The sequence below is a fragment of the Canis aureus genome, chromosome 29, assembly GCF_053574225.1.
Source record: "Canis aureus isolate CA01 chromosome 29, VMU_Caureus_v.1.0, whole genome shotgun sequence".
Taxonomy (NCBI): Eukaryota; Metazoa; Chordata; class Mammalia; order Carnivora; family Canidae; genus Canis; species Canis aureus.
In genome coordinates, this window is record NC_135639.1 from 31,932,702 (window position 1) to 31,957,973 (window position 25,272).

The 25,272-nt window shown below is 36.5% G+C and overlaps 1 protein-coding gene across 46 annotated transcripts in view; it reads right to left on the reverse strand.

Annotated features, from left to right (window-relative positions):
* The window catches only part of CC2D2B (coiled-coil and C2 domain containing 2B), a 110,433-nt gene that overhangs the window by 77,743 nt on the left and 7,418 nt on the right, over positions 1 to 25,272 (reverse strand). For 28 of the 46 annotated variants that reach the window (XR_013368164.1, XR_013368165.1, XR_013368168.1 and 25 more), the window contains exons 3-10: positions 24,454 to 24,530; positions 24,028 to 24,093; positions 21,925 to 22,008; positions 17,664 to 17,862; positions 17,223 to 17,359; positions 16,992 to 17,120; positions 7,816 to 8,025; positions 3,291 to 3,388 (exon numbers count right to left, since the gene is read on the reverse strand). Coding sequence is in view for 39 of the 46 variants with exons in the window: in XM_077878195.1 (XP_077734321.1) it covers positions 3,291 to 3,388; positions 7,816 to 8,025; positions 16,992 to 17,120; positions 17,223 to 17,359; positions 17,664 to 17,862; positions 21,925 to 22,008; positions 24,028 to 24,093; positions 24,454 to 24,530 (1,000 nt within the window). In the remaining 7 variants the exon portion in view is untranslated. Of the gene's footprint in view, positions 1 to 3,290; positions 3,389 to 7,815; positions 8,026 to 16,991; positions 17,121 to 17,218; positions 17,360 to 17,663; positions 17,863 to 21,924; positions 22,009 to 24,027; positions 24,094 to 24,453; positions 24,531 to 25,272 lie in introns of those variants that run through there. The other 18 variants (XM_077878226.1, XM_077878227.1, XM_077878223.1 and 15 more) reach the window with 9 other exon arrangements.

The following is a 25,272-nucleotide window of genomic DNA, read 5'->3' on the forward strand; positions in this document are numbered from 1 at the left end:
TGTTTTTTAAATTTTAATCAGTCTATCAGTCTAGACAAAAATGGAGCACTCAGTCCATTTAGATATATTTAGGTTTTAACTCCATTTTCTTTTGTTTTATACTCATCTCATCTGCATCTATGTTCCTCTTTCTCTCTTTTCTTGCCTTCCTTTGGGTTGTTTGAATATTTCTTTTAGATATTATAAGTTAAAATCTAAGCCCTTGATTTATCAAAGTCTAATGTTAAATTTTACCTTGACTCTCCTCCTGATCAGTGCAAATATTTTTAATTACACTTACCCTCCTCCATTTTTTACTCTATTCTAGAAGGTATATATTTGAACTCTCTCTATATTTTTGTATCTGATGAGACAGCATTACATCATTTGCTCACTTACCTGTATATTTTACCACTTATTTTTCTCTTCAATCCTCCCTGATTCATTTTTTACTGTCAGCTCATATTCCTTAGAATTTCACATTTGTGGAAAATCTCTCAGCTAACAGAAAGAATATTTATTGGCTTTGCCAATGTGCTCACTTTGGCAGCACATATACTAAAATGTTGGCTTTGCCAGTTGTCTGCTGTCATTACTGATTTGGGACTATTTTAAATTAAATTCTCAATCTGATATCTTAGACTACACAAGTACTATATATTCATTTTATAAATCTGCATGAATGCTGGTTTGTGGTTATGAATGCTCAAAGGAGCATTTCCCCTCTTCTGCCAAATGTCAAAGTCAAAGACAAGTTTCTCATCCCCTTTATACTCCCCATTCATGAGGTTTAACATCCATTAGAGAGTGATCTCTTACTAGACTTTCTAATTAAGTTGAATTTGGCTTTATCTTTTGCTTTGGTACTCCATAAAGCTATCTGAAGGTTACTAATAGCTCAAGGTTACTAATATTCAACAAATACCCTTAGTGTAAACGTTGGCTTTACCACTCGCTAATTTTTATTTCTCCTTTCACTTTGTTTTTGGCTTTTGCAAATTCCTTGTTTTTTTTGTTATTTTTGCAATATGTTTATAAAAATAATATTTGTATTTTATCAGACATTTTTAGTGGTTTTCATTAAAAGTGCCATTCATGAAATCCAGTGTCCTAGAGATAGAAGCTTACTACCATTTATTCATTCGGCAAATATTCATTGGATGCTTACTACATGCCAGGCACTATGCTGGTTAAGGCGGATGCAAAGATAAATAGATATGCTCCCCAGGTTCAAGAAGCTTACCAACATGTAAATTAATCAATCCAATAAAATGGTATAGGTGCTATAGTAGAAGTTTACACAGCTAGAGTGTGGGAATAAATAAGAGAATTAAAGGTAGGGAAAAACTTCACAGAGTATTTGATACTCAATTCAAATCAATGAACACATAATAAATATCTATTATGTGGTAGGAAATATTTTGGGTGCTAGTAACTAATACTCCAGTAGAGAAAAATACAGAACAAGTAATTACAAACACGATGGATATTTTGAAAGAGGAAATACATAAATGCTATGTGAGTACGAGAGAGAGAGAGAGAGAGAATATTTAATGGGCAAGTAAGAAAAAAAAATGGGCAAGTAAGAGCCTCCCCTGAGAAAGTAACATGCAATTGAATAAAATGAGTATGTTGACTAAGTGTCAGGCAGAAAACAATGAAAGAACCTTCTAGAGAAAAGAGGCATTAAAACAAAGCTATATAGATATTAGAGAGTATAGGCCATTTAGGGCACTGACCTATGGAGTTCCAAAGCAAAGTTCCAATAAAATAAATTTTATTATGAAGGTAATAGCCACTAATGTGGCTTTATTTATATAGAAAAATCACTCTAGTTTCAATATGGAGCATGGCTTTAAAAGAGGTATTTTAAAAAAAAAAAAAAAGAGGTATTTTAGGAGACTGTTGGAGTAGTCAGGCTCTATATGAGATAAGCACCTGAAAGAAAGCAGAATCAATGGGAATGGTTACTGGTTAGATGTGAGGGATGAGAGGACAGGTAAGAAGGGGGGTCATGAACAACTTACAGCTTTCTATACTGGGCACCAGCTGATTGTGGGTACCATGCACTTAGTAGACAGTCATTAAAGGTTAAATATATATCTTTCCTAAAAGAAACAGTCCATTTGAGTCCATTTCTCAAATGTCCATAAATACTCTTTGTGGTATTTCAACACCACTCCAAAAATTTTCCTGAATTTCAACACCACTATATTGCTTTTTTCTGGTCTGATAAAGCAATGAAGTCTTCAGTGAACCTTACACACACACACACACACACACACACACATGCATGTGCACACACACATGAATATAATAGTAGATCCTTATCTACCACCATCAGACTCCATCTAAAGCCTACTTTTCTCTTTCCAGCATTAAAGCTTTCATGTTCTGTGTTAATTATGGTGGCAATAAACAATACCAGTTTATTGTTTTGTAAATACTGATGGCTTCTAGTCATTCATTCACTCACTCATTCATCCAAGTAATAGGGAGCACTCATTATGTGCCAGGCCTTGTGCAAGGTATATATCAATCTTTTCAAGCAACATTGTTTGCATTTAACTAGATTATTCTAGGAAACCAATTCTTTAAATTGACTGTTGCCTCTAGAGGTTGTAAAATCATTGAGCAGGCAGTCAGGGAAATTCTTTAACAATCAAATCACTCTCTTATATAGACAATTATTACATAATTAGGCACAGGTGAACTTTCTATCCAGTAAATATCTCCCAGTGAGCTTTTCTGCTTTCGAGGAGTCCTTGACACATAATTATGTTTTGTCTTAGAATTGTTTTTCTAGTTGCTTCATACTTTCCTAACTTCTCTTCCCAACTACTCTATAAGCTAATGGTTCCCAACTTGTAGACCATGTTTTTTTTACAGAGGTTCTTAAATCTAACTGTTCTTTGAGTATTATCTTTAGACTGAAATAGTAATATATCTTGTAGATATATGTATATATGGACTAATTCTTAAATGTATACAAATGCTTGAGACTAATATGATCCTAAAAATACCAGTGAATTCATGGTGGTTTATAATTAACATGTTTTTAAAAAATCAATGGATATAAAATTGCAACTACTTTCATGTGACACTTCTATGATATATTTTTACACAAAACTAGGTCTTAAGGAAGTTTGGAGCCATTTCTGTAATTGCCTAAAGAGTAGGGATCTTGTCTTTTTCTTATTTTATATGTTCCATAGCAAGTGCAATACTCAGCCTAAAGAAGTTACTTTTTTTTTTTCTAAAGAAGTTACTTAATAAATGCTTGATAAATACATTAATGGTCCGAAACCTACCTTATCTGCCAATAATAATCTTGTAAAGATTTTTTGGTCAGCTGCCTTATTTCAGGATTTTCATTTGCTAATTTGGTAGCATCTGTCAGTGCTTTCAGCTACAATAAAGAAAAGAGCTTTTTTGTACATTTCATCCACTGTAACCAGAACTCCAATTTCTCCAAAGGTCTAGGCCTGTGCAGTAGAAGCACAACTGTGGTTCTTGGGTGTAACTTTTGTGTATTACTGTTGTATCTTCCAAAATATATTTCATATAAGGACCTTGGGGCAGAACTGAGAAGAGTCTCAATATCTAAGGAATAAACATTATACTTAGAACTCTCTAGGCCAGTTCATCAATTAATGTAAAAAAATGCCAGTCAAAAAAAAAAAAAAAAAAAGCCAATCAAGATAGCAGTCTGAACACAGGAATCTACCTTATCTTCCACCTAAAATCCTTTGGTTACAGAAAAGATATCTATCTTGTTTATCCATATCCACTGTCAACATCACATCCATATTATATGTGTATATTTGTGTTTATATCTGTATCTCTTTATGAAAAATAAATGCATTATAACATAGAAAAACAAGAAAAAATAAAATCAAGAGAAAAAGATATACTGAGGAAAGCATAAGACAGAAATATCTACAGGGAATATTCATAGAGAAATAAAACTGGATGAACCTGTACTCTAAAACATGTATAGGAGAAATCTGTTACAGTTAGGGACAGTTTGTAGGAACTCCAAGACTAGGATCATTTAATACAAACTTTTACTGAGGAAATCAGAGAAGACTTCAACAAATAGAAAGACATACTATAGTTCTGGATGAGGGAACATAATTTTTATAAAGATAAAATTTCTTTCAAAATTAATACAACAATATAATGTAATCACAGTAAATATAGTAATAGAATTTTTAAAATAAAAATTGACAGGCTAATTCTGTTTTTTTGCATACAAATGTAATGAATCTGTTTTATTAGTTTTTCAAAAGAAATAGTGTTTTTTTTTTTTTTTAAGATTCATTCATTTATTCATAGAGAGCGAGAGAGAGAGGCAGAGACACAGGCAGAGGGAGAAGCAGGCTGCATGCAGGAAGTCCCATGCGGGACTCGATCCCGGGTCTCCAGGATCACACGCCAGGCTGCAGGCGGCACCAAACCGCTGTGCCACCAGGGCTGCCCAGAAACAAACCGCTGCGCCACCAGGGCTGCCCAGAAATAGTGTTTTGGAGACCCGGGAACCAGTCCCATGTCAGGCTCCCTGAATGTAGCCTGCTTCTCCCTCTGCCTGTGTCTCTGCCTCTCTCTCTCTCTCTCTCTCTCTGTGTGTGTCTCTATGAATAAATAAGTAAAATCTTAAAAAAAAATAGTATCCTTTATTTTTTCTTTTAATTTATTTATGATAGTCACAGAGAGAGAGAGAGGCAGAGACACAGGCAGAGGGAGAAGCAGGCTCCATGCACCGGGAGCCTGATGTGGGATTCGATCCCGGGTCTCCAGGATCGCACCCTGGGCCAAAGGCAGGCACCAAACCGCTGCGCCACCCAGGGATCCCTATTTTTTCTTTTTAAAAAATTCTATTTAAATTCAATTATTTAACATATGGTGTATTATTAGTTTCAGAGGTAGAGGTCAAGGATTCATCAGTCTTATATAACACCCAGTGCTCATTACATCACATGCCCTCCTTAATGTCCATCACCCAGTTACCCTGTCCCATCTCCCTCCCCTCCAGTGGCTCTCAGTTTGTTTCCTATGATTAAGAGTCTCTTGCAGTTTTTGATGGCTAATTCTAAAGTTCATATGGATGATCAAATCTTGAAAAGCATACAGAAACATCCAAGAAAAAACGAGGAGTCACTTGTCCTACTACATAATTTAATAATTAAATATAGTAATTATTATTTTTATTTATTTATTTAATTTTTAAAATTTATTTAAAAGATTTTATTTATTTATTCATGAGAGACAGAGAGAGACAGAGACAGAGACATAGGCAGAGGGAGAAGCAGGCTTCATGCAGGAAGCCTGATGTGGGACTCAATCCCAGAGTCCTGGGATTATGCCTTGAGCCAAAGGCAGACACTCAACCACTGAGCCTTCCAAGCATCCTTACTTTTTTTTTTAATTTTAATTTATTTACTATAGTCAGAGAGAGAGAGAGAGAGAGAGGCAGAGACACAGGCAGAGGGAGAAGCAGGCTCCATGCACCGGAGGCCCAACGTGGGATTCGATCCCGGGTCTCCAGGATCGCGCCCTGGGCCAAAGGCAGGCGCCAAACCGCTGCGCCACCCAGGGATCCCCAAGCGTCCTTATTTTTATTTATTTTAAAGATCTTTTTTTATTTAAATTTTTTTTTTAAGATTTTGTTTATTTATTCATGAGAGACACACATACACAGAGAGGCAGAGACACAGGCAGAGGGAGAAGCAGGCTCCATGCAGAGAGCCTGATGTGAAACTCCGGGATCATACCCTGGGCCGAAGGCAGATGCTCAACTGCTGAGCCATTCAGGTGTCCCTTAAATATAGTAATTAAAACAGGGCAGGACTAGACCATTATGTCCATGGAATAAATAGTTCTTAAATCTATGTAAATATGTTAGGCTGGTTTACAAAAGACAGAATTTTAAATTATTAGGAAATCGGGGTATTTGAATATTAGGATAATCTTCTGGGGAAAGAAACTGAATAGGAGCCCAATTCCACAAGACACAGATACAAACTCTAGACAGAATAAAAGTCTAGAAATAATATATGCACACACACGTATATTATTAGAAGAATATATAACAAGATGACTCTATTAGAATTTTGGTCTTTCAGACACTATTGGTTGCCCTTGAAAGGTCACTTTTCTTGGTTGGCGGAACACCAATTTTGTTTAATTGCTTAATCATCTTCCATATGTTTCAGAGGTAATCCCTGATTAGCCATTTGTAGCAATTTCATTCTTTTTGCTGGTGCTGGTTTAGGCATGCTCATGTGAGATAATTCTAGCCAGGGAGACACAAGGGGAAATTTGCCCAGATGTGGGAGGAAGGGCTGAAGAGGGCTCTCAAAGTTAGATACTATACATATTGTGTGTCTAATCAGTATGCCTTGAACTGGAGCAGCCAGTTGTTAACCTGAGAGGAGCTAATCAAGTCAATATGCTGAAGATGAACATTAGAAAAGGAGGGAAAAAAGCTAGAGTTGTTGATATTACAGAGCCACCAAATCAGCCAACCCTAGAGCTGCCCTAACTTGGGACTTGTGATACAGGAGGTATTACCTTTCCCTTAATTGTTTAAGAAACTAAGATAGGGTTCTCTGTGAATTGCAGCCTAAGGCCTGCTGACTGATGTATCTGGGGTAGAGGTCTTAGGAAGTGAACAACGAAACCTAAAATACACAAGGAAAAAAGATCGAAAGATCTGACTTCATAAAAATTTTAATGTTTGCCAAGAGACAGAAAAGATGAAATTAAAAAGCAAGTACATGAGAGGTACAAATTCATAAAAATAATCAGTGAGTACTCCTTTGATTTCTTTTCCCCCCAGATTTTTATGTACTCCTTATTTTATTATTTTATTTTTTTAAAAGACTTTATTTATTCATGAGGGAGAGGCAGAGACACAGGCAGAGGGAGAAGCAGGCTCCATGCAGGGAGCCCGACGTGGGACTCGTTCCCGGGACTCCAGGATCAGGCTCTGGACCGAAGGCAGAGCTAAACCGCTGAGCCACCCAGGCTGCCCTTATGTACTCTTTATGATGACATTAGATGACTAGGTTAATCATTCTCAGACCAAGATGTTTCACATTTTATATGAGATTCAAAATCTCTAATTTTTTTTTTTATCAAAAATATTTTATTAGGGGATCCCTGGGTGGCTTGGCGGTTTAGCGCCTGCCTTCCACCCAGGCCGTGATCCTGTCCCTGTCAGGCTCCCTGCATGGAGCCTGCTTCTCCCTCTGCCTGTGTCTCTGCCTCTCTCTCTCTCGGTGTCTCTCGTGAATAAATAAATAAAATCTTTAAAAAATATATTTTATTAGAAGACTTAAGACAAAAAAAAAAAAGAAGACTTAAGACAATCATATGGCTCTTTTAAATAGTAATCTTTTCAAATACTCTTCTTGAGTCATAGGACCAAGAATACCATTGGTTCCAAGAATACCACTGGTTAGTAAACCATGTGTAAGTGAAATATTCTGCAGAATATATTTGAGGCTATCTATCTGGCCAGTCAACTCACAGAATTTCCTTTTTTTTTCTTTTTTTTTTTTTTTAAGATTTTATTTATTTATTCATGATAGTCACAGAGAGAGAGAGAGAGAGAGGCAGAGACACAGGCAGAGGGAGAAGCAGGCTCCATGCACCGGGAGCCCGATGTGGGATTCGATCCCGGGTCTCCAAGATCGCGCCCTGGGCCAAAGGCAGGCGCCAAACCACTGCGCCACCCAGGGATCCCCAGAATTTCTTTTTAGAAAAACTGAAAGCAACTATTGTTCTAATTGTTTAAATATTTAAAATCCTAATGGAATAAGCTATTCTCACCTTCTCATAAAGCAGCTGAGGTAAATTCTGTTGCTGCCTGTCTTGAAAACACTCATAAAGTTGAAGCAGTCTAGCACATAATACTTGTTCTTGATTGAAGAGAGGATGATGGCTGAATTGCAAACCCACTATGTTGAGATCTAATTGGTACATTTCCCTTTGACCTTCCATTTTGTTCCTAATAGAGCTTTCTAGATCAGGTTTCACTGCCTTTTAAAGAAAAATATGTACACAATGTTAATTTGATTCTTTGTATTCCTTTTGAAATTACAAGGGACTTTTCCTTATAAAAGTAACACGTTAACTGTAAGAGAAGCAATAAAGAATAATTTGATCCTTCTTTCTTGAAATTGATTTTGGCTCTTGATTTAATAAAATATATTACATCTACCTTAATCATTTTGCTGTAAATTATTGTCATATACCTTATTGTTGTGTGCTGGCAGAGTTTTGATTTTCAAGTTATAAACCCCCACAACAATTTCCTATAGGAACACTATGACAAATGGTCTTTAGATGGTTGGGTCAATAGTCCAACTACCTTACGATCTAATAGTCATCTATGGGTCAGAGTTAAGTGGTAAACCCTTATTAAAACATTGTTCTTATGTGAATATATCGGTAATCCCTGGAAAATTCTGTGAAGGGGCTTGGACCCTCTAAGCAAATACTACCTTATAAGGATACCATCTTTCTTTATGCATGAGATGGTCTCCACTTGTATACCAGATTGCCCCTAAACTAGTTGAGGTTTGTAGGCCTTAAATTATATATAAAATGATTCAATTATGTTTTAGTACACTATTCTGAATTTAAGCGCATTTGTTTAAATATGTGACTGGTTTTTGGTGATGTAATTTGAGGGCTAATGGGTTCCTTAGCATGTACAGTCTAGTTCATGAATGCTTAGCCACTCCCAATAAGATCCATAACTGCATCCACCTAAATAAGAGAGCACAAGCCCTCTCTCTGGATTGGACTGGTATAATAAAACATGGTCTCCTGTGCCATTGTTACTACAGCAGCTGTTATACTGAAAAACTGCTATCCCATCTCTGGCCTGGTGTGGCAGATCCAGTGCTTCTTAAGGACTGCAGGTCACAGTATGATGCCTACATTTCTTCCTCCATACTCTCTCCTGAGCTAGGAATCTTACCCTGTTTCCTTACTGGCTTGAGGGCAGGCAAGAGAAGAGCCATAAAGTTTGTTTTTGTTTTACCCTTATCTTGTCAGTCTCTATTTTCTATGGAAGGACCAACTCAGAGGAGAAAACTTGCTTTTGATTCCACTTATAAGATTTAGTTAGGGATGTCTGGGTAGCTCAGCGGTTGAGTGTCTGCCTTTGGCCCAGCGTGTGATCCTGAGGTCCCAGGATCGAGTCCCACATCTGGCTCCCTGCATGGAGCCTGCCTCTCTCAATGCCTCTCTGCCTCTCTCTCTCTGTGTCTCATGAATAAATAAAATCTTAAAAAAAAAAAAAAGTTTAGTATTAAGTAACCAAATTGTAAATAAACTTTTGAAAACTAAAGTTCCTAAGCTAGAGAGGCCTATCTTATTAAACAGATTCAGCACTGGTCAATTAAGTGAGGGGATTAAGTGAACCTCTGGAACTAAGTGTGTTAGACCAAGAGCACAAAGATCTAGGCAATAATAAATCAAAGGCCAGATAAATGCACAAAAACATTCAAGCTGATGACAAGTGTAAAATCTATGCAAACACATATGAAATGTTAGAAGATGGAGTAAAGGGCATAGTCAAATAAATGGTTGGGCAAAACCAGTCAGCAAACAACATGCAAATAAGACCTGGGGGAGGTCTGCGTGGGGCTTCCTGCTCAGCAGGGACCCTGCTTCTCTCTCTCCTGCTCCCCCTGTTTATGCACTCTGTCAAATAAACAAATACAACAACAACAACAAAAAGACTTGGGGCAGAGGAATCTGGCAGAGGTAACAGCAAAGAGAGGAGAGGACTTTGGTACTGGGGCAGCTATTATCTGTGCTTCAGTCGCCCTTATATCTTTTATTCTGGTGAGAAACCCCAAATGAGCCTTGCCTCCAAGGTTAACTGGGCAGAGTAACAAATGTGGAGACAATAAAAGGGAAAAGCAAACAGAAGCATTTATCTTTTTTTTTTTTAAAGGGTTTTATTTATTTATTCATGAGAGACACACAGAAAGAGAGAGAGAGAGGCAGAAACACAGGCAGAGGGAGAAGCAGGCTCCATGCAGGGAGCCCGATGTGGGACTTAATCCCAGGATTCCAGGATCACGCCCTGAGCCAAAGGCAGATGCTCAACGGCTGAGCCACCCAGGTGTCCCCAGAAGCATTTATCTGACATAAATTCCAGAACATTGGCTGTTAAGGATGCTACAGAATGAATTTTAATACTCAGTTTAGAAGCTTGGTTAAATGACATTTCCATTTATTTCTAAGTCTAAAGGACCATGAAATATTGAAATTATGCTTGGATGAAGCTAGAACAGATGCACTTGAGGAAAAAGGTACTTGTTCAGCCCAGTGGTTTTCCAATTTGGGATTCCGGTGGTTACAAAGGTTAATTTGGATAGTGGTTAATAATTTCTCCATAAATTGTATATTTTGCATTTATTTGTTATCATCCAATTGTTTATTCATTTATGCATTCATTCATTCATTCACCAAACTGTCATTATTTCAAGGATCTGTCTCCCTAAGAACAATGGTCTCAGATAATTATGTCAAAATATCTGTTTTAGCTTCAGCAAAATTTAGATAAAACATTTTGTCACCTTAAGATATAAAAGTTATGTCATATAACAGCAAAGAACAAGGGATTTTCTCTCCTCCCTCTTTTATTCTTTTATTTTTTATTTTTAATGGAGATGGGTTTTTAGTAGCCAAACTAGAGAAAACAGAGATATTTCGATGTTGGGTGTGTATGTGTGTTTGGGGAGGGGGGCTCATTTATGACTTTATAAAATGTCAGTACATGTGTTATAAATTAGGATGGGGCAGAGATGTGGTATGATGAGCACCATGCAAAAAATAATATTTTCTAAGATTATGCCAGTCAAATGATGTCTTTTCTAATGTACACTAGGACCATAAAAGTTTACATCTACTGAGGTTGCATTACAAATAATATAAGCACTCAATGGGACGCCTGGTGGCTCCGTGGTTGGGTGTCCGCCTTCGGCCCAGGGTGTGATGTAGTCCCACATCAGGTTCCCTGCATAGAGCCTGCTTCTCCCTCTGCCTGTGTCTCTGCCTCTCTCTCTGTGTGTCTCTCATGAATAAATAAAATCTTAAAAAACTATATAAGCACCCATTGAGTGTCTACTATACACTAAGCATTTGGATATGTTAGCAATTGATTTAAAAGAAAAAAGAACAAACAAACGAATGAAAGAAAGGAAGGAAGGAAACCCTACTCTGCAGTCTAGCAGGAAAGAGATTAGGTAAATAGAAGACATAAATACAGATTGAGCCTTGAGAGAACTGCAATCCAGCGGAAATGAGTTAAGTACCTAATTGGATTAAATATTATTATCCTCAGTATGCTTAACAAAACAAGCAACAGAATCTTCCTGAAAGAAGATATCCTCTTGAGCTCTTATAACTTTTCATAAATATTTGCAATGCAATAAAAAGTCATCAACCATAATAAAAGACAAGTTTAAACAAGCAAAATGAAGAGAAAAAAATAAAAACAGACTCACAGGGACCCAGATGTTATAGTTACCAGGTACAGACTTTAAAGGGGCTATTATTAATGTGTCTTAAAAAATAAGAATGAAAACATGGTGTATTTTAGGAGAAAGCTGGAATATATACATAAGAATCAAATGTCAAGTGGACATTTTAAAGCTAAAAATAGGGGTCTCAGGTTGGCTCAGTCAGTTAAGCATTTGCCTTTGGCTCAGGTCACGATCCTGGTGTCCTGGGATGGAGCCCCATGTTGGGCTCCCTGCCCAGTAGGGGGCCTGCTTCTCTCTCACCCTCTGCCACTCCACTTCCCTTGCTTGTGTTCTCTCACTCTGTCAAATAAATAAATAAATAAATAATATATTTTTTAAAAAGGCTAAAAATAAACTGAAAATATCTGAAATTAAGAATTCATTAGACAAGTGTTTCTGGGAATATGGTGGCATTATAGTTTTAGATACTCCCAAATCTCTACCATTAAAACAGAGCAACTAGATAGCAAAGCCAAAAATCCATGGACAAGATGCATAAGAAAACTACATCTCTAAGAATCCCTCGTGAAACCCAAAATGCAAGTAGATGGAGACAAACCATCAACAGTAAAAAAAGGCACGCATAGTATTGGTGATTCCTGGAAGAAAACAGAGAAGCAACGACAGCAAGAGAATCTCAAAGAGTCAATAGTTGTTCACCATAAAGTGCAGCATGCCAACTCTAAAACAGTAGCTAAAACTGGAAGAGGTTTTGTCTTCCTACTAGATAGAGTTGGAGTAGTGGAAGGAGTTTTGGTGAGGACTAAAGGGGCTTAGAGGAACCTACTTCCTAAGAATTTTTAGGACAAGTCTTCACATTAAAGAGAAACTGCTAGGAGTGAAATAAAAATTGAGAAAGCCAGGGACCACAGAGATTAAGGAAAGTGAAGGTACGGAAAGATATCTGGGGAGGGAAATACAGCCAAGAAATTTCAGAAATCCAGGCACTATACTTTTTTTTTAACATTAGACGAAAACAACAGAGTTCTGTGACATTAGAAAAGTTATCAGGGGCCACCTGGGTGGCTCATTTGGTTAAGTGTCCAACTCCTGATTTCAGCTCAGATTATGGATCTTAGGGTCATGGGATAGAGCCCTGCATCCAGTTCTCTGATTAGCAGGGAGTCTGCCTGAGATTCTCTCTCTCCATCCCCCGCTGTCCCTCCTCTGTGCTTTCTTTCTCTAAAATAAATAAATCTTAAAAAGAAATAAGAAAAATGAATAGACAGTAAAAGAATATCCCTACAAAGTACAACAGAAAAAACTCCAAAAACAGATAAAGATAAAAATAGAAATGTACTTTTGAATGAGCTAAAAGAAAGTTTTTATGACATTTAAGAACATAAATCAGAATTAGAAAAACTGAGAAATGAGGTGACAGAAAGTGACAAAAAAAATTAAAAATTTTAGAAATTAAGCCTAAACTAGAAGGAGCACCAGAACAAAGAAACACCCCACTCTTTCTTCTAAGGTGGAAAAGGAGAAATCTTTCCAAATAAAAAAGAAATGGATAAAGAGAAAGAATTCATTCAACAGATTTAATAGGAGATAAAATAGACCAGAAAATCAGATAAGTGAACTAGAAGACAGATCAAATAAAAAATACTCAGACTAAAGATCAGAGAAAAGACAAGAATAAAAAAATAAAAAAATAAAAGCAAAATAAGACACAAGGGACATGTGTACTTGAAGTCCCAGAACAAAAAAGAGGAGGAGACTAAGGCATTAGTAATATTAGCTAAGAAAATGGCAGAGAATTTTCTAAAACTGATGGATGACATGGAGTCTTACATTTAGGAAGCTCTAATAGCCCAAAGCAGAATAAATATTGAAAAAAACCCCACAGCTTAACATATACTGGAAATTACTGAACATCAAATAGAAAAACTCAAAACCAAAATAAGACTTTAAGACAGCTGTTTAAGGGGTGCCAGGGTGGCTCAATCAGTTAAACGTCTCTTCATTTTAGCTCAGGTCAGGATCCCAAGATTGTGAGATCAAGCCCCACGTAAGGCTCCATTCAGGGAATAGAGCCTGCTTAAGATTTTCTCCTCCCTCTCTCCTTGCCCCTCTCCCCACTCTCTAAATAAATAAATACTTAAAAAAAAAAAGATGGCTTTTCAATGAAACAATGTAATTCAAAAGAGTGGAAAGCTCTTTTCAAAGTGCTAAAAGCAAAATAACATCCAACCTAGAACTCTAGACCTAACAAAAAATACTCCATTTCAGATTTTTATTTTATATATTTATTTTATTTACTTCAGAGATGTGCTAGAATTCTCCACTGGACTTGCAGACTTCTACAAAGGCACTTTTCTCCGTGGGTATTGTCAAAATCAGTGAACTTTGGGGAGAAAGAAAATAGAAAATTCTTATACCGTTATGATAATGATACCATTCTCTCCAGCTTTCTTCTTCTTTATCAAGATTGTTTTGGCTATTCAGGGTCCTTTGTGGTTCCCTATGAGTTTTAAGATTGTCCATTTCTTTGAAAAATACCATTGGGATTTCGATTGAAATTGCACTGAGTTTGTAGATTGCTTTGGGAAGTATGGATATTTTAATGATATTAAGTCTTCCAATCCATGAACACATGATGTCTTTCCACTAGACAATCTTTTATTCTTATAGAAACTGTATCTATAATTAAAAACATTCCCACAAATAAATTTTCAAGCCAAAACGTATTCATCAGTGAATTCTTCCGAACGTTTAAGAAATAAATAACACTAATATTGTACAATTCTCTCAGAGAAGAGAAAAAGAAAAAATATATTTCATACAATGGAGTTCTAGATAGCAAGAAGATTAAGCAAATTATTGTTGCATGCAACAACATAGAATACCTACTCTATTATTCTATTTATGTAAAACAGGCAAAAGTAACAGATAAGAATAATCTACAGTGGTAAGGTTATAATAGCAGTTACCTAGAGGGGAAACAGTTACTGGAAAGGACATGAGGGGGTCTTCTGGAATGATCTCAATGTTGGTTACACAGGTTTGTTGACTTCGTGTAAATTCATCAAGCTAATATACTTTTTTTTTTTTTAATTTTTATTTATTTACTTATGATAGTCACAGAGAGAGAGAGAGGCAGAGACACAGGCAGAGGGAGAAGCAGGCTCCATGCACCGGGAGCCTGATATGGGATTCGATCCCGGGTCTCCAGGATCGCGCCCTGGGCCAAAGGCAGGCGCCAAACCGCTGCGCCACCCAGGGATCCCATCAAGCTAATATACTTGATATGTTTGTATTTCTGTAAATAAAGATAAGTGAATACATTGCTAAAATCCCTCTCAGAGTCCTGGAAAGGGACCTCTGCAAAGTTAGGGACCCTAAGCTTAACACTCCTTAGCTTCACAGCAAAATTGCCTCAATCAGAGGCAATGACAATTCTCTATTAGAGATCTGATCTTAAGACACCAGATTGAGGGGTGCCTGGGTGGCTCAGTCGGTTTAGCATTCAACTCTTGGTTTTGGCTCAGGTCATGATCTCAGGGTCACGAAAACTGAGGCCCAAGTTGGATTCTGCATGCAGTGGGGAGTCAGCTTGAGATTCCCTCTCCCCTTCCTTCCTCCATCTAAAATAAATGAATCTTAAAACTAAACAAAACAAAACAGACACCAAATTGAGCTCTCTAAAAGTGATTCTATATATGCAACTGAGGATCAGAACAGAAGTCTGTGGAAATATATGCTTGGGAGTCACCAGCAAGCACATGGTAGCAGCAGCCATTAAATTGGGATTATCAGGTAAAGAGTATGAAGAAAAAGACAATTAAAAGACCAAGGACAGGATCCCTGGGTGGCGCAGCGGTTTGGTGCCTGCCTTTGGCCCAGGGCGCGATCCTGGAGACCCGGGATCGAATCCCACGTCAGGCTCCCGGTGCATGGAGCCTGCTTCTCCCTCTGCCTATGTCTCTGCCTCTCTCTCTCTGTGACTATCATAAATAAAAAAAAATAATAATTAAAAAAAATTAAAAAAAAAAAAAGACCAAGGACTTAATTATACATTCTCACTATTGGGTTTCTTTGCTTTGGGTTGGGTACAAAATTTTGCTCATCAAATGATCAGAAGTTCTGGTAGACAACTGTATATGTCTGTAATTTATAAAAGTGGGAAAATAAATTAAAGCCTAAAGGCATTTTGTATAGTAAAATAATAAAAGGCTTTCTTAGCAGCAAAAAGTGTTGGTATATTTTTAGAAGATCCTGAAACAATTTATAAACAGTATAAAGATATGAAAAACATATCACAATATAAGAAAAAAATTTTAATTTCCTGAATTCTCTGGGCAAGACATAGAAACTAAGGAAGAAAAGAGACCATATGTCATATATAAAGACCCTCACATGCTACAGAAAGACAAAGAGAGTCTCAAAACTATTAATCTCTTCAGGTAAGGGAGAGCCCTCATTTCCTCAGGCTGTGAGGTATCAACCTCATAAGTGCCCTTGCTATTAATATGTCCCTGCTATTGGAATATGCAAGAACTACGGTTGTAAAGAAAAAGCATCAACTACAGAAGGCATATAATTACTGGGAGAGGATAAATAACTCACAGGTTCAAAACAACAGAGGGAATAAAGAATAACATCCTATTAAGTGTTTTTAGTGTATAGTTTTTCCACTTTATATCCACTTACAGCCATATTTCTTATATATGGAACAGTTAAGGAAAGTGAATGGGAAATTGAGTTTTTGTACATAGTCCTGATTTAAATTTTTCAAACCAGCGTTTAAATATAACTATTTATAAAATAAAGTAAAATAAAATAAAATAAAATAAAAAAATAAATAAATATAACTATTTCTTTTTAAATTCAATTAGCCAACATATACTACATCATTAGTTTTAGATGTAGAGCTCAATAATTCATTAGTTGCATATAATACCTAGTGCTTATTATATCATATGATGTAATGTTCATCTATTTCTGTCTAAATATTTCTTCTTGTTAGGTTAATGGACTAATTTTCATAATGTCTTAGAATACATATAAAATTTGTTTCTTTGCTTATGAGTATAATATACATTCATTTTTGAAATTTAGAAAATGGAGAAAGAAATAAAGAAGAAAATTAAAATAATTCTATATCCTATTATCCAGAGATAATTATTAACTTTGATATATTTTTCCAATCTTTTAATATATCTACACATTTATGTACTTATTCATTTATTGATAAATTCATTCGTTATGTTTTTATAAAATTAGGATCATATTATAACTTCGCATTCTGCTCTTTTCACTTTGTAATTTAAGTATTTCCCCATATCACTGAACATTCTTCAAAAACAAAATGGCTATTTTACATTTCATCATAGTTTTGCCATTATATTACTAGGTTTACTATTATTTTACAGGGTGAATTAATATCACAAAAACATAAGTTATAATTGTTATTACAAGAATTCTTCTCATCATAATAACAAATAAACTGTTGTTGGTTACCTTTCTGTATGTGGTCTTTAGCGCTGGATTTAAAGATCCCTTGTTTGTGTTTAGCCTGAAATTCCATGACTGTCTAATGGGCGAAGGTAATGACATAATTTCTCCACTTTCTTCAAACCAACACTTTCCCTATCAAAATTATTCATGAAATATCATAATAAAATATTTCACTAAAAACAAATGTTACATACTATCAATGAAACGGTATAACTTGTTAGCTGGTGCACTTGCCTCTTCTAGAGTAAGCAGGCGATTTTCCATTTTGTTGCAGGTCTTTTTATATATTTGTGGCTTTCTCTGAATATAGAATCCTTCATCTTCTAAAATGCGTGGAATCATATCTTTTGGCAGTTTACGCTGGTTGACCACTTAACAACAAAACCTAGATATTACTTTGAAGTCCAAAATGTTAAACTGGTATTGACCAAACAAGAAAAAAAAAGGTAATATATACTCTATCACTGAAGTTTAGCAGGAAATCTAAATATATATGTATCAGAAATGAGTTCCTTTAACCAATTTCCCTAAAGTCAGAGAAGACATAAAGACCAAATAGAGAAAACTTTCTGTAATATTAAATCAGTACACTTTATCTATCCAGCATACAAAGCAACTATTATTCTATAATATGATTTATTAATGATTTAAACATTTTGTTGTAAAGAATTCTACCTGGAGCACTACTTGGGACAAAAATGTATGCCTGTTGTTTTTTGATTTTTTCTTGATCATCTTCATATTCAGCAGCTTTTACTTCAAATAAATCTGGAAAAATGACTTCCTCCATAAAATCTTCATCTTGGCCTTCAGCAAAAGTTTGTAAGTGATCACCAAGTGAAAAATGCTTGGAGTAACTATCATTTATTGATCTCTGTTGAATGCCAAAAAGAAAAATAAGTAAGCATGCTGTCCCAAGTGATTAATATATAGATAAGTGAGATGTATTGGGACCTTGCTGGGAATTGTCTTTCTGAGCCAAGCCACCTAAGTTAGAGTTTAAGCTTAAACTGTTACAATAAAATTTTGGAGATCCCTGGGTGGCGCAGCAGTTTGGTGCCTGCCTTTGGGCCAGGGTGCGATCCTGGAGACCCGGGATCAAGTCCCACATAGGGCTCCCGGTGCATGGAGCCTGTTTCTCCCTTTGCCTGTGTCTCTGCCTCTCTCTCTCTCTGTGATTATCATAAATTAAAAAAAAAAAAAAAAAAACTTATAATAAAATTTCATTGAACATAGAACTCATTTATGGCTTAATAGTACACAGAATGATTTTTCTAAAACCTTTCTTTGCAATTCACAATGCAGGAGTACTGAAATAGAACTACAATTCAAGCCCCTCCTCTTCCATGGAAAATGCCCTGAGATATTGGACTATGATATTTCAACTACTGAGAATTCACAGTGTAAGGCAAAGTCCAAAGACACTAGGGCACGCAGTCTTAAACCACTCTTTTTTCACCATTCAGAAAGCAATGTTTTCTAAAATGATATGGAACAATCATGCTAGTTTCTGGATGGTATTGAAAAGAAAAAAAAAACCATAGAAGTCTATGGCAGAATGATTATAGTGAAATTCTGAAATATGATAGATACTATAAAAATTACAAACAATCCAAACATAGGTATCTAGACAGGTGTATTACTAAATATAAAAATGTATATTTTTATATCAGGATCAGAAATTTTATATGAACCTCTTCACACAAAAAAAAATCACCAATTTATTCTGGATAACTTTACTTGTCTAATTTGAAATCTACATATATTGAAGAACAGAAGGACACAGAAAGTGTGTGAGTCACGCAAATAAAAGCCCTCAATTTTCCAAAATATACACTTGAAGATAAATTATTAAATTAAAAAAATAATCACAGAATTCCTTTGAATAGAGAACCTTACATGGCTTTGACCAGCTCTGACAAAATTAAGGAATTAACAGTTAATCAACCCCTAGGTTCATATCAAGTCATCACAACATCATATCCTTCTCCTCTCCCCATCATGAAATCAAAAAGTTATTTTACATTCAAAAACCTTGTGGCATCTTTTCCAGAATTCAAACCAGGTATGACATTGACATCTAGAAGCAAGATTTGGGGGGGATCTATGAAGATGCCAATCACCTACAAAAAAAGGGGCTCTTTGTTCTACCAGGAGCTCCTATTATCAGGCACCCCTGACAACATCCCTGGTGTGGGCTTTCATCCTGCCTTCAGAGCTAAGGACTGATGGCTGAGTATGTCAGCCCTCGTCTTGGATCCCAGCCTTTTATTTATAACCAAACAGGTCTCTTTTATAAATCTTACCCTATTCAGTTGGCCTATATTTTTTAGCCTGAGACAAACTGTGGTTTCAACCAATATAAGCCCCATCTGACCCATTATTCCTCACTTTATCTAAGGCTAGCTGTTCTCCTTCCTGGTCTTTACTATGCAGCTAACAGCAGAGCAGTGTCTGTGCTGTTAGGTACTGTGTGACAGGGAGTTTGAGGTCAGAAGGCATCCACCTAACTTTCCATTCATAACTCTAGATGGATACACCTGAGCTTGTGTGGTAAAAAAGAGATATTACCTCTCCCTCCCCATGCCACAGGAACATGCCTCGTTAATTGTGGTGTGATAAGTAGAACTGTCAGAAAATAACTTTGGACCTCACTCTGGGCTGCCCAGACAACATATCTGGGACTAGGACTCCCCTTTCTCCCATAGGAAGAAACTCAGTCTCCCAAACAATGACTTTCTCTTACCTGTGATGAGAGCAGTAGTTTCCTATGGACCTCAAAGTCACCAGGCACAGGGCAATGGCTTTTGAAGACAACACCTCTAAACAACCTGCATCTATCTAAACCTGACTTACTAAAGCCTAAGTAGCCTATTTGCCTTGCCTAATTTCTCTCATGCCTGCCCTCTGAGAAGAAAAGCAGCCATAACCACCCTGCCATGACTATTCCAGCCATGACCCTGGAATCTGCTGGGTGGACTTTCTCTTATTTACCCAGAAAATCTCATTCTTTAACCCATATTGTGAGACTTCATGAGGTTAGATGACTTGGCAGAGCATGCACATGTTTGAAACTCATTTATTCAATATTCATTGGAATATTCATTGAGTACCTTGTATGTTTCAGCAAGAAAATAAACAAATAGATATAGAAATATATGTTGGGTGGTAAGAAGTATGTTGAAGAAAAAAAACCAAGATAAGAGGACAGAGAATACAGGCTAGGTGGGTGGAGGGCACAATTGTAGACAGGGTTGTCAGATACAGTATCTTAAATGATTTGTCATTTGAACAGAGATCCAAAGGGGGAGAGAAAGAGAGCAAGAGAGAGAGAACACGAGCGCGCGTGCATGAGGATATGGGAAGAGCTTTCTAGACAAATAAAAGGTACAAAGTCCTTGAGACAGGAGAATGCTGTAAGGATAGGAAGGAGGCCAATCTGGCTGGAGTTGGGTGGGTGAGGGGCAAAGTAGTAAGAAATGAGGTTGGAGAGGTACCAAGGGGCCAAGACATATAGGCTTTGGAGGACTTTTGCTTTTATTTTGAGTGAGATAGGAAACAATTACAAGGTATAAGTAAAAGAATGGTCTGTCTCAGATTTTAACAGGATCACTCTGAACACTGCATGATATAGGAAGCAAATTGTGAAAAGAGGAAGACGTTGGCAATGATCCAGATGAGAGGTTATGGTGGCTTAGACTAGGGTGGTACCAGTGGAGGTGGGAAAAGTGGGTCAGATTCTGGAATACTTTGAAGGTAACCAACAGAATTTGTGATAAGTTGGATTTGAAGTCTGTTAGTAAAAGAGGATATAAGCAAGACACCAAGGTTTGGCTGAGCACCTGGAAAAATGGAATTGCGATTTACAAATATGATTCTATTCAAATAAAAGTCTATGTATGTGCAAGTCTGGACATGAACATTGATAAAGGTGTGAAAAATGATAGTGGTTCATCTCAGAGCAGAGGGATTTCACGTGATTTTTAGTTTCTTCCATGTGGTTTTCTGCACTTAAAAAAATAATGTACATAGTTTCTTAAAACTTTTAAAAGATGACGCTCTTTTTATTGTAGAAAAACCAACAATAACAAAGAAGGAATGAAAGGACTGGGGCAGGATGCAAAGAGAGAGGGATAGAAGGGACTGGGAAGTAAATCATAACGGAAATGGGTGTTCAAGAGAGACTCAGGAGGCCCGAGGGATTAGACAGTGCTGAGCTACATCAGAAGACACTGGGTAGAACTCCAGGACATAGTAATACTGGGGGAGGAAACCAAGGAAACGGTGCAAAGACTGAAGGCAGAGAGGAACTGGGGAACGTGTAGAAGAATACAAGAGAGCAGACAGGGTGAGAAGGCAGATGGCCGGTCAAGAGATGGGGAAGACCCATGAGACTGACTGGTGTGGGAAGAGAGGATCACCAGGGAATAACAGAGGGCTGAGGAGTTTGGGAGACACTGGGATGAATTGCTGGAAATTAGAAGCATCTGGGATCCGACTGGGAGGGGTGAAGAATGAGGAAGCTATGGAGAGTAATGGAGAGTTTGGAGAACAGAAAAGAAAACACAGGCTTCTCTGCCTTGCAGAGAAGAAAACACAGGCTTTTCAGCTGACAGCCAGTGCTTCCAGCTCTACTGATATTTCACCCTCTATGTCTAAGCTTCCTCTCCTATAAAGGAAACATTCTAATAACGCCTGCCTCACATGATTATTAAGTGAGTATTGAATGACGTAATCCATATTAAAAATTTAGTATAACATGGCGCAGAACATTAAGTACTCAAAAAATGTTTGGAAATATTTTGAACTGATTCTTAATTCAAAAAGAAGGTGTCTTGATAATAAAAATTTCATCTCCCATCCAAGTGTTTCATCCTATATCTTTAATATAGAGCTAATTTGCCTAAAACATGAGAGGAAGGGGAAGAAATCCAACCTGCTCTGAGTACCAGTCCAAAGTTGAGCCCTCTTCACCACTCGACATGAAAAACAAAAGACCTTCATCCAATGAGACTTCAGTCTGTGGATTAAACAACAGGAAACCAGTATTTAGGGGGGAAATCAGTATTTTTTCTGCTGATAAGTGGAAGAAATACTTTTCTGTAATATGGTAAACAGTAACTGTCATCTTATTCACAAGCAAGGAGCAGCAAGAGTCTATCTGGTTCATTATTTTTTATTTAGGTTTTATTTTGAAAGTTCTGGTAATTGCAATAAGAAATAGAATAAAGTAGAGCCCAAATCTTCTGCCTCCCAAACTATCTCTTCTCTCTAGTTAGAGCATTAAGAGTATTACCTTAGAGTTTGATCAAAATGAGGACCCCAGGCAAATTCTTCTTTTCTCTCCCTGTTTTTGGGTGCTTTCATGTATGTGCATGATCACACGCAAGTACCATCCCAGCCCATCTACAGTCTTTTGTCGTTATAGATAGTTAAAACTATTAAAAGTGGCATATCCTTAGTCATAAATTTGCTGACAAATAAGCTTTCATTTTTTGGTACGGTCAAGTCTGATTTTTTTTTAGATTTATTTATTTGATAGAGAGAGACAGAGAGAGCAAGTGAGCACATGAACGCACAAGTAGAGAGAATGGCGGGCAGAGGGAGAGGGAGAAGCAGCAGCCTGATGCAGGGCTCAATCCCAGAACTCTGAGATCATGATCTGAGTGGAAGGCAGATGCTTAACTGACTGAGCCACCGAGGTGCCCCAAGTCTGAATCTTTTAAATGTAAATCACATACCACTTCTCTCACACACATATTAAAATGAACTGTTTTTAGGGAGATTTGGGAAGAAATTAATTCTATAACAAAGAATAACTCATAATAACTCATAGTTACTAGAAATCGAAGAAATTTAAATATATAAAATACAAAACTTATCTTGTTTGTACCTAAAATTTAGCTGCCACATTAAAAGTCATTCACCCTGCAACAATGAAACATATCTAAATTGTCAGTATATACCTTATCTCCCTTCATCTCCGCTCATCAAAAAACCACTTGCTAAATCCTCAACTTCCTGAGCAGATATTCCTATCTAGCAGTCAGTATGGAGAGTCTGAGAAGCCAATTTCTCTTATTTTTTCACCTCTTTTGATACTCAATGGACCGACTTTGACAAGCTTCCAACGTTTTATTATTCAGTTACATTAAATCCAATTTAGGCACATTTTTTAATTTGTTGAATAGCATGTACACACACATCTTTTAAGTCTGCTTTTACTTTTAAATTTAATTAAAATAATTCTTACTAAGTACTCAAGATGGGCACTGTGGCAGAGACAAAGATGAGTTTGAAAAAAATCCTTGCATTTTAAAATTTGTAGAATTAGTATCATTGCTTATGGCAGAAATGACTAATTGTTCATTATTGTCTTTTCTCCCATCTCTAATAATAGAATCTACTTTTGGGGAATTTGGGGAACCTAAACATCTTCCCTACATTCCTTTAGGGGAAATAATGTGTGCAGTTTGTAGGTCTTCTCCTGTAAGAAATCTGGCTCTTTTCTTCTTTCCCTGGGGCTAGCAAATAAAGACACTGGAGCTTTGCCACTGGACTCTGAGACGAAAGTCATCTGCTGTAGATGGCAGAAGTCACCTAGCAGCTAGGCTACTTATTTGTTAAACTAGACAGAAATAAAACGGTCCTAATTATGACATTTTACTTGGAATCTTTTGGTTAAAGGGGCTCAGCAGCATTCACCCTAAGTAAGATAGTTCCCCCAAACGGAAGTTGTTTTGTCATTTCACATTTCAAACATGTAATTACACATTGAATTGTAAAACAAAATCTGTAAGTCGGAGTATCTTTTATTATACTTTTTTAAGATAAAAATAATGTCAGGTAAGAACAGACAGTGACTGCAAATTGGCATGAGGGATGTTTGCGGAGTGACAAAAACAGATTATAGTGTTGAATGCATCATATAGTAAGTTTACTAGAATAATTAAATCATACACTTAAAATGAGGGAATTTTTGCTATATAAAGTATACTTCAATAAAGCTGTTTTAAAAAGTGTAAACGAAGTTATTTACCTTAGGCCAGTGATATACATTATCATCAATGAGTAGCTGAGTTGAGGATTTTTCACCTTGATTAATCTGGAAGACAACATAAAGTAAATGGCATGGAAAATTTAATCTTCACAAATATAGACATAATTGTGCTTGTAACTCTTTTGTCCAAAATGGATGAAAATCAAGATTTCTCAGTTTTTAACAAGTATATACATGTTTTCCCTTAAGTTGTCATATATAATTACCATGACAAACTCAACTTTTCTGGTCTTTAGGTTTGAAAAAAAAAATGGATGGGAAAGAACTTGAAGCTTTTGGGATTTAAGGAACCATATCAAGACTGAATTTTCAATCTTTTTTTGACAAGAGAAGTTTATTATAATACATATTGCAATAAACAGTAAATATGAAAACAAGAAAGAAAAAGAAACAAAGAAACATTACCTTAGCATTTTTTAGCTTCTCTCTTACTTTGCCTCTCAATGTTTCTATTACGTTTTGATTTTCTTCTGCATCTAAATCTATCAAGAAGTCAATATAATAGAGTTCATGATACTTTCTTATAATAAAACAGCAACAGTGGCAAAAGTGCTTATTGCTTATTAAATAGCTAAATTGTATGCATTTCTAAAGATCATGACAATTACAAAGACTGGGTCATTGCCCCATGTGGACTTAGAACCTAAGACCAAAGGCTTTTGTTCTTTCCCCTTTATTCCAATCTGGACTAAGTAGTCAGGACTGCAATTTGCTTCTTCTTGTAACTTTCCCCCCTACCTTCTATATTCTCAGCTACTGGAGACGATCTTTCTTTATTGTCAGTCAAAAAAAGAAAGAAAAAAAAAAGCAAGCTCAGATAAGCATGAGAACAGCTATATTCTATATAGACTGTTCCACAGGGTATACAAATAATAAAGCCAAGTTACTTTAATCTGATTAAACTAGAGAGAAATAAATCTGGAAGAAGAGAGATAAGTCTCTAGGTACTCATTTTAACTACTTATGTCAGTTCTGAAAAATCAGTACAATATTATCAATCTCTATTTCTGCCAGCTCTTAAAGGATATGAAACATAGAATATAAAGGTTCCAGGTAGTGTGTGCACTCCAAGCCATGTGTTATTTTCTGTTCATCCACCAGATGGATTGAGAAAGACAGGGATTTGGTTAGTCCTATGTACAGTAGAAAATTGAGGGCCCATTGGTTAGTCTGCTTTGCATTTTTCTTTTTCTTCTCTGTTGAGTACTCAAAGGTTGCATAGAG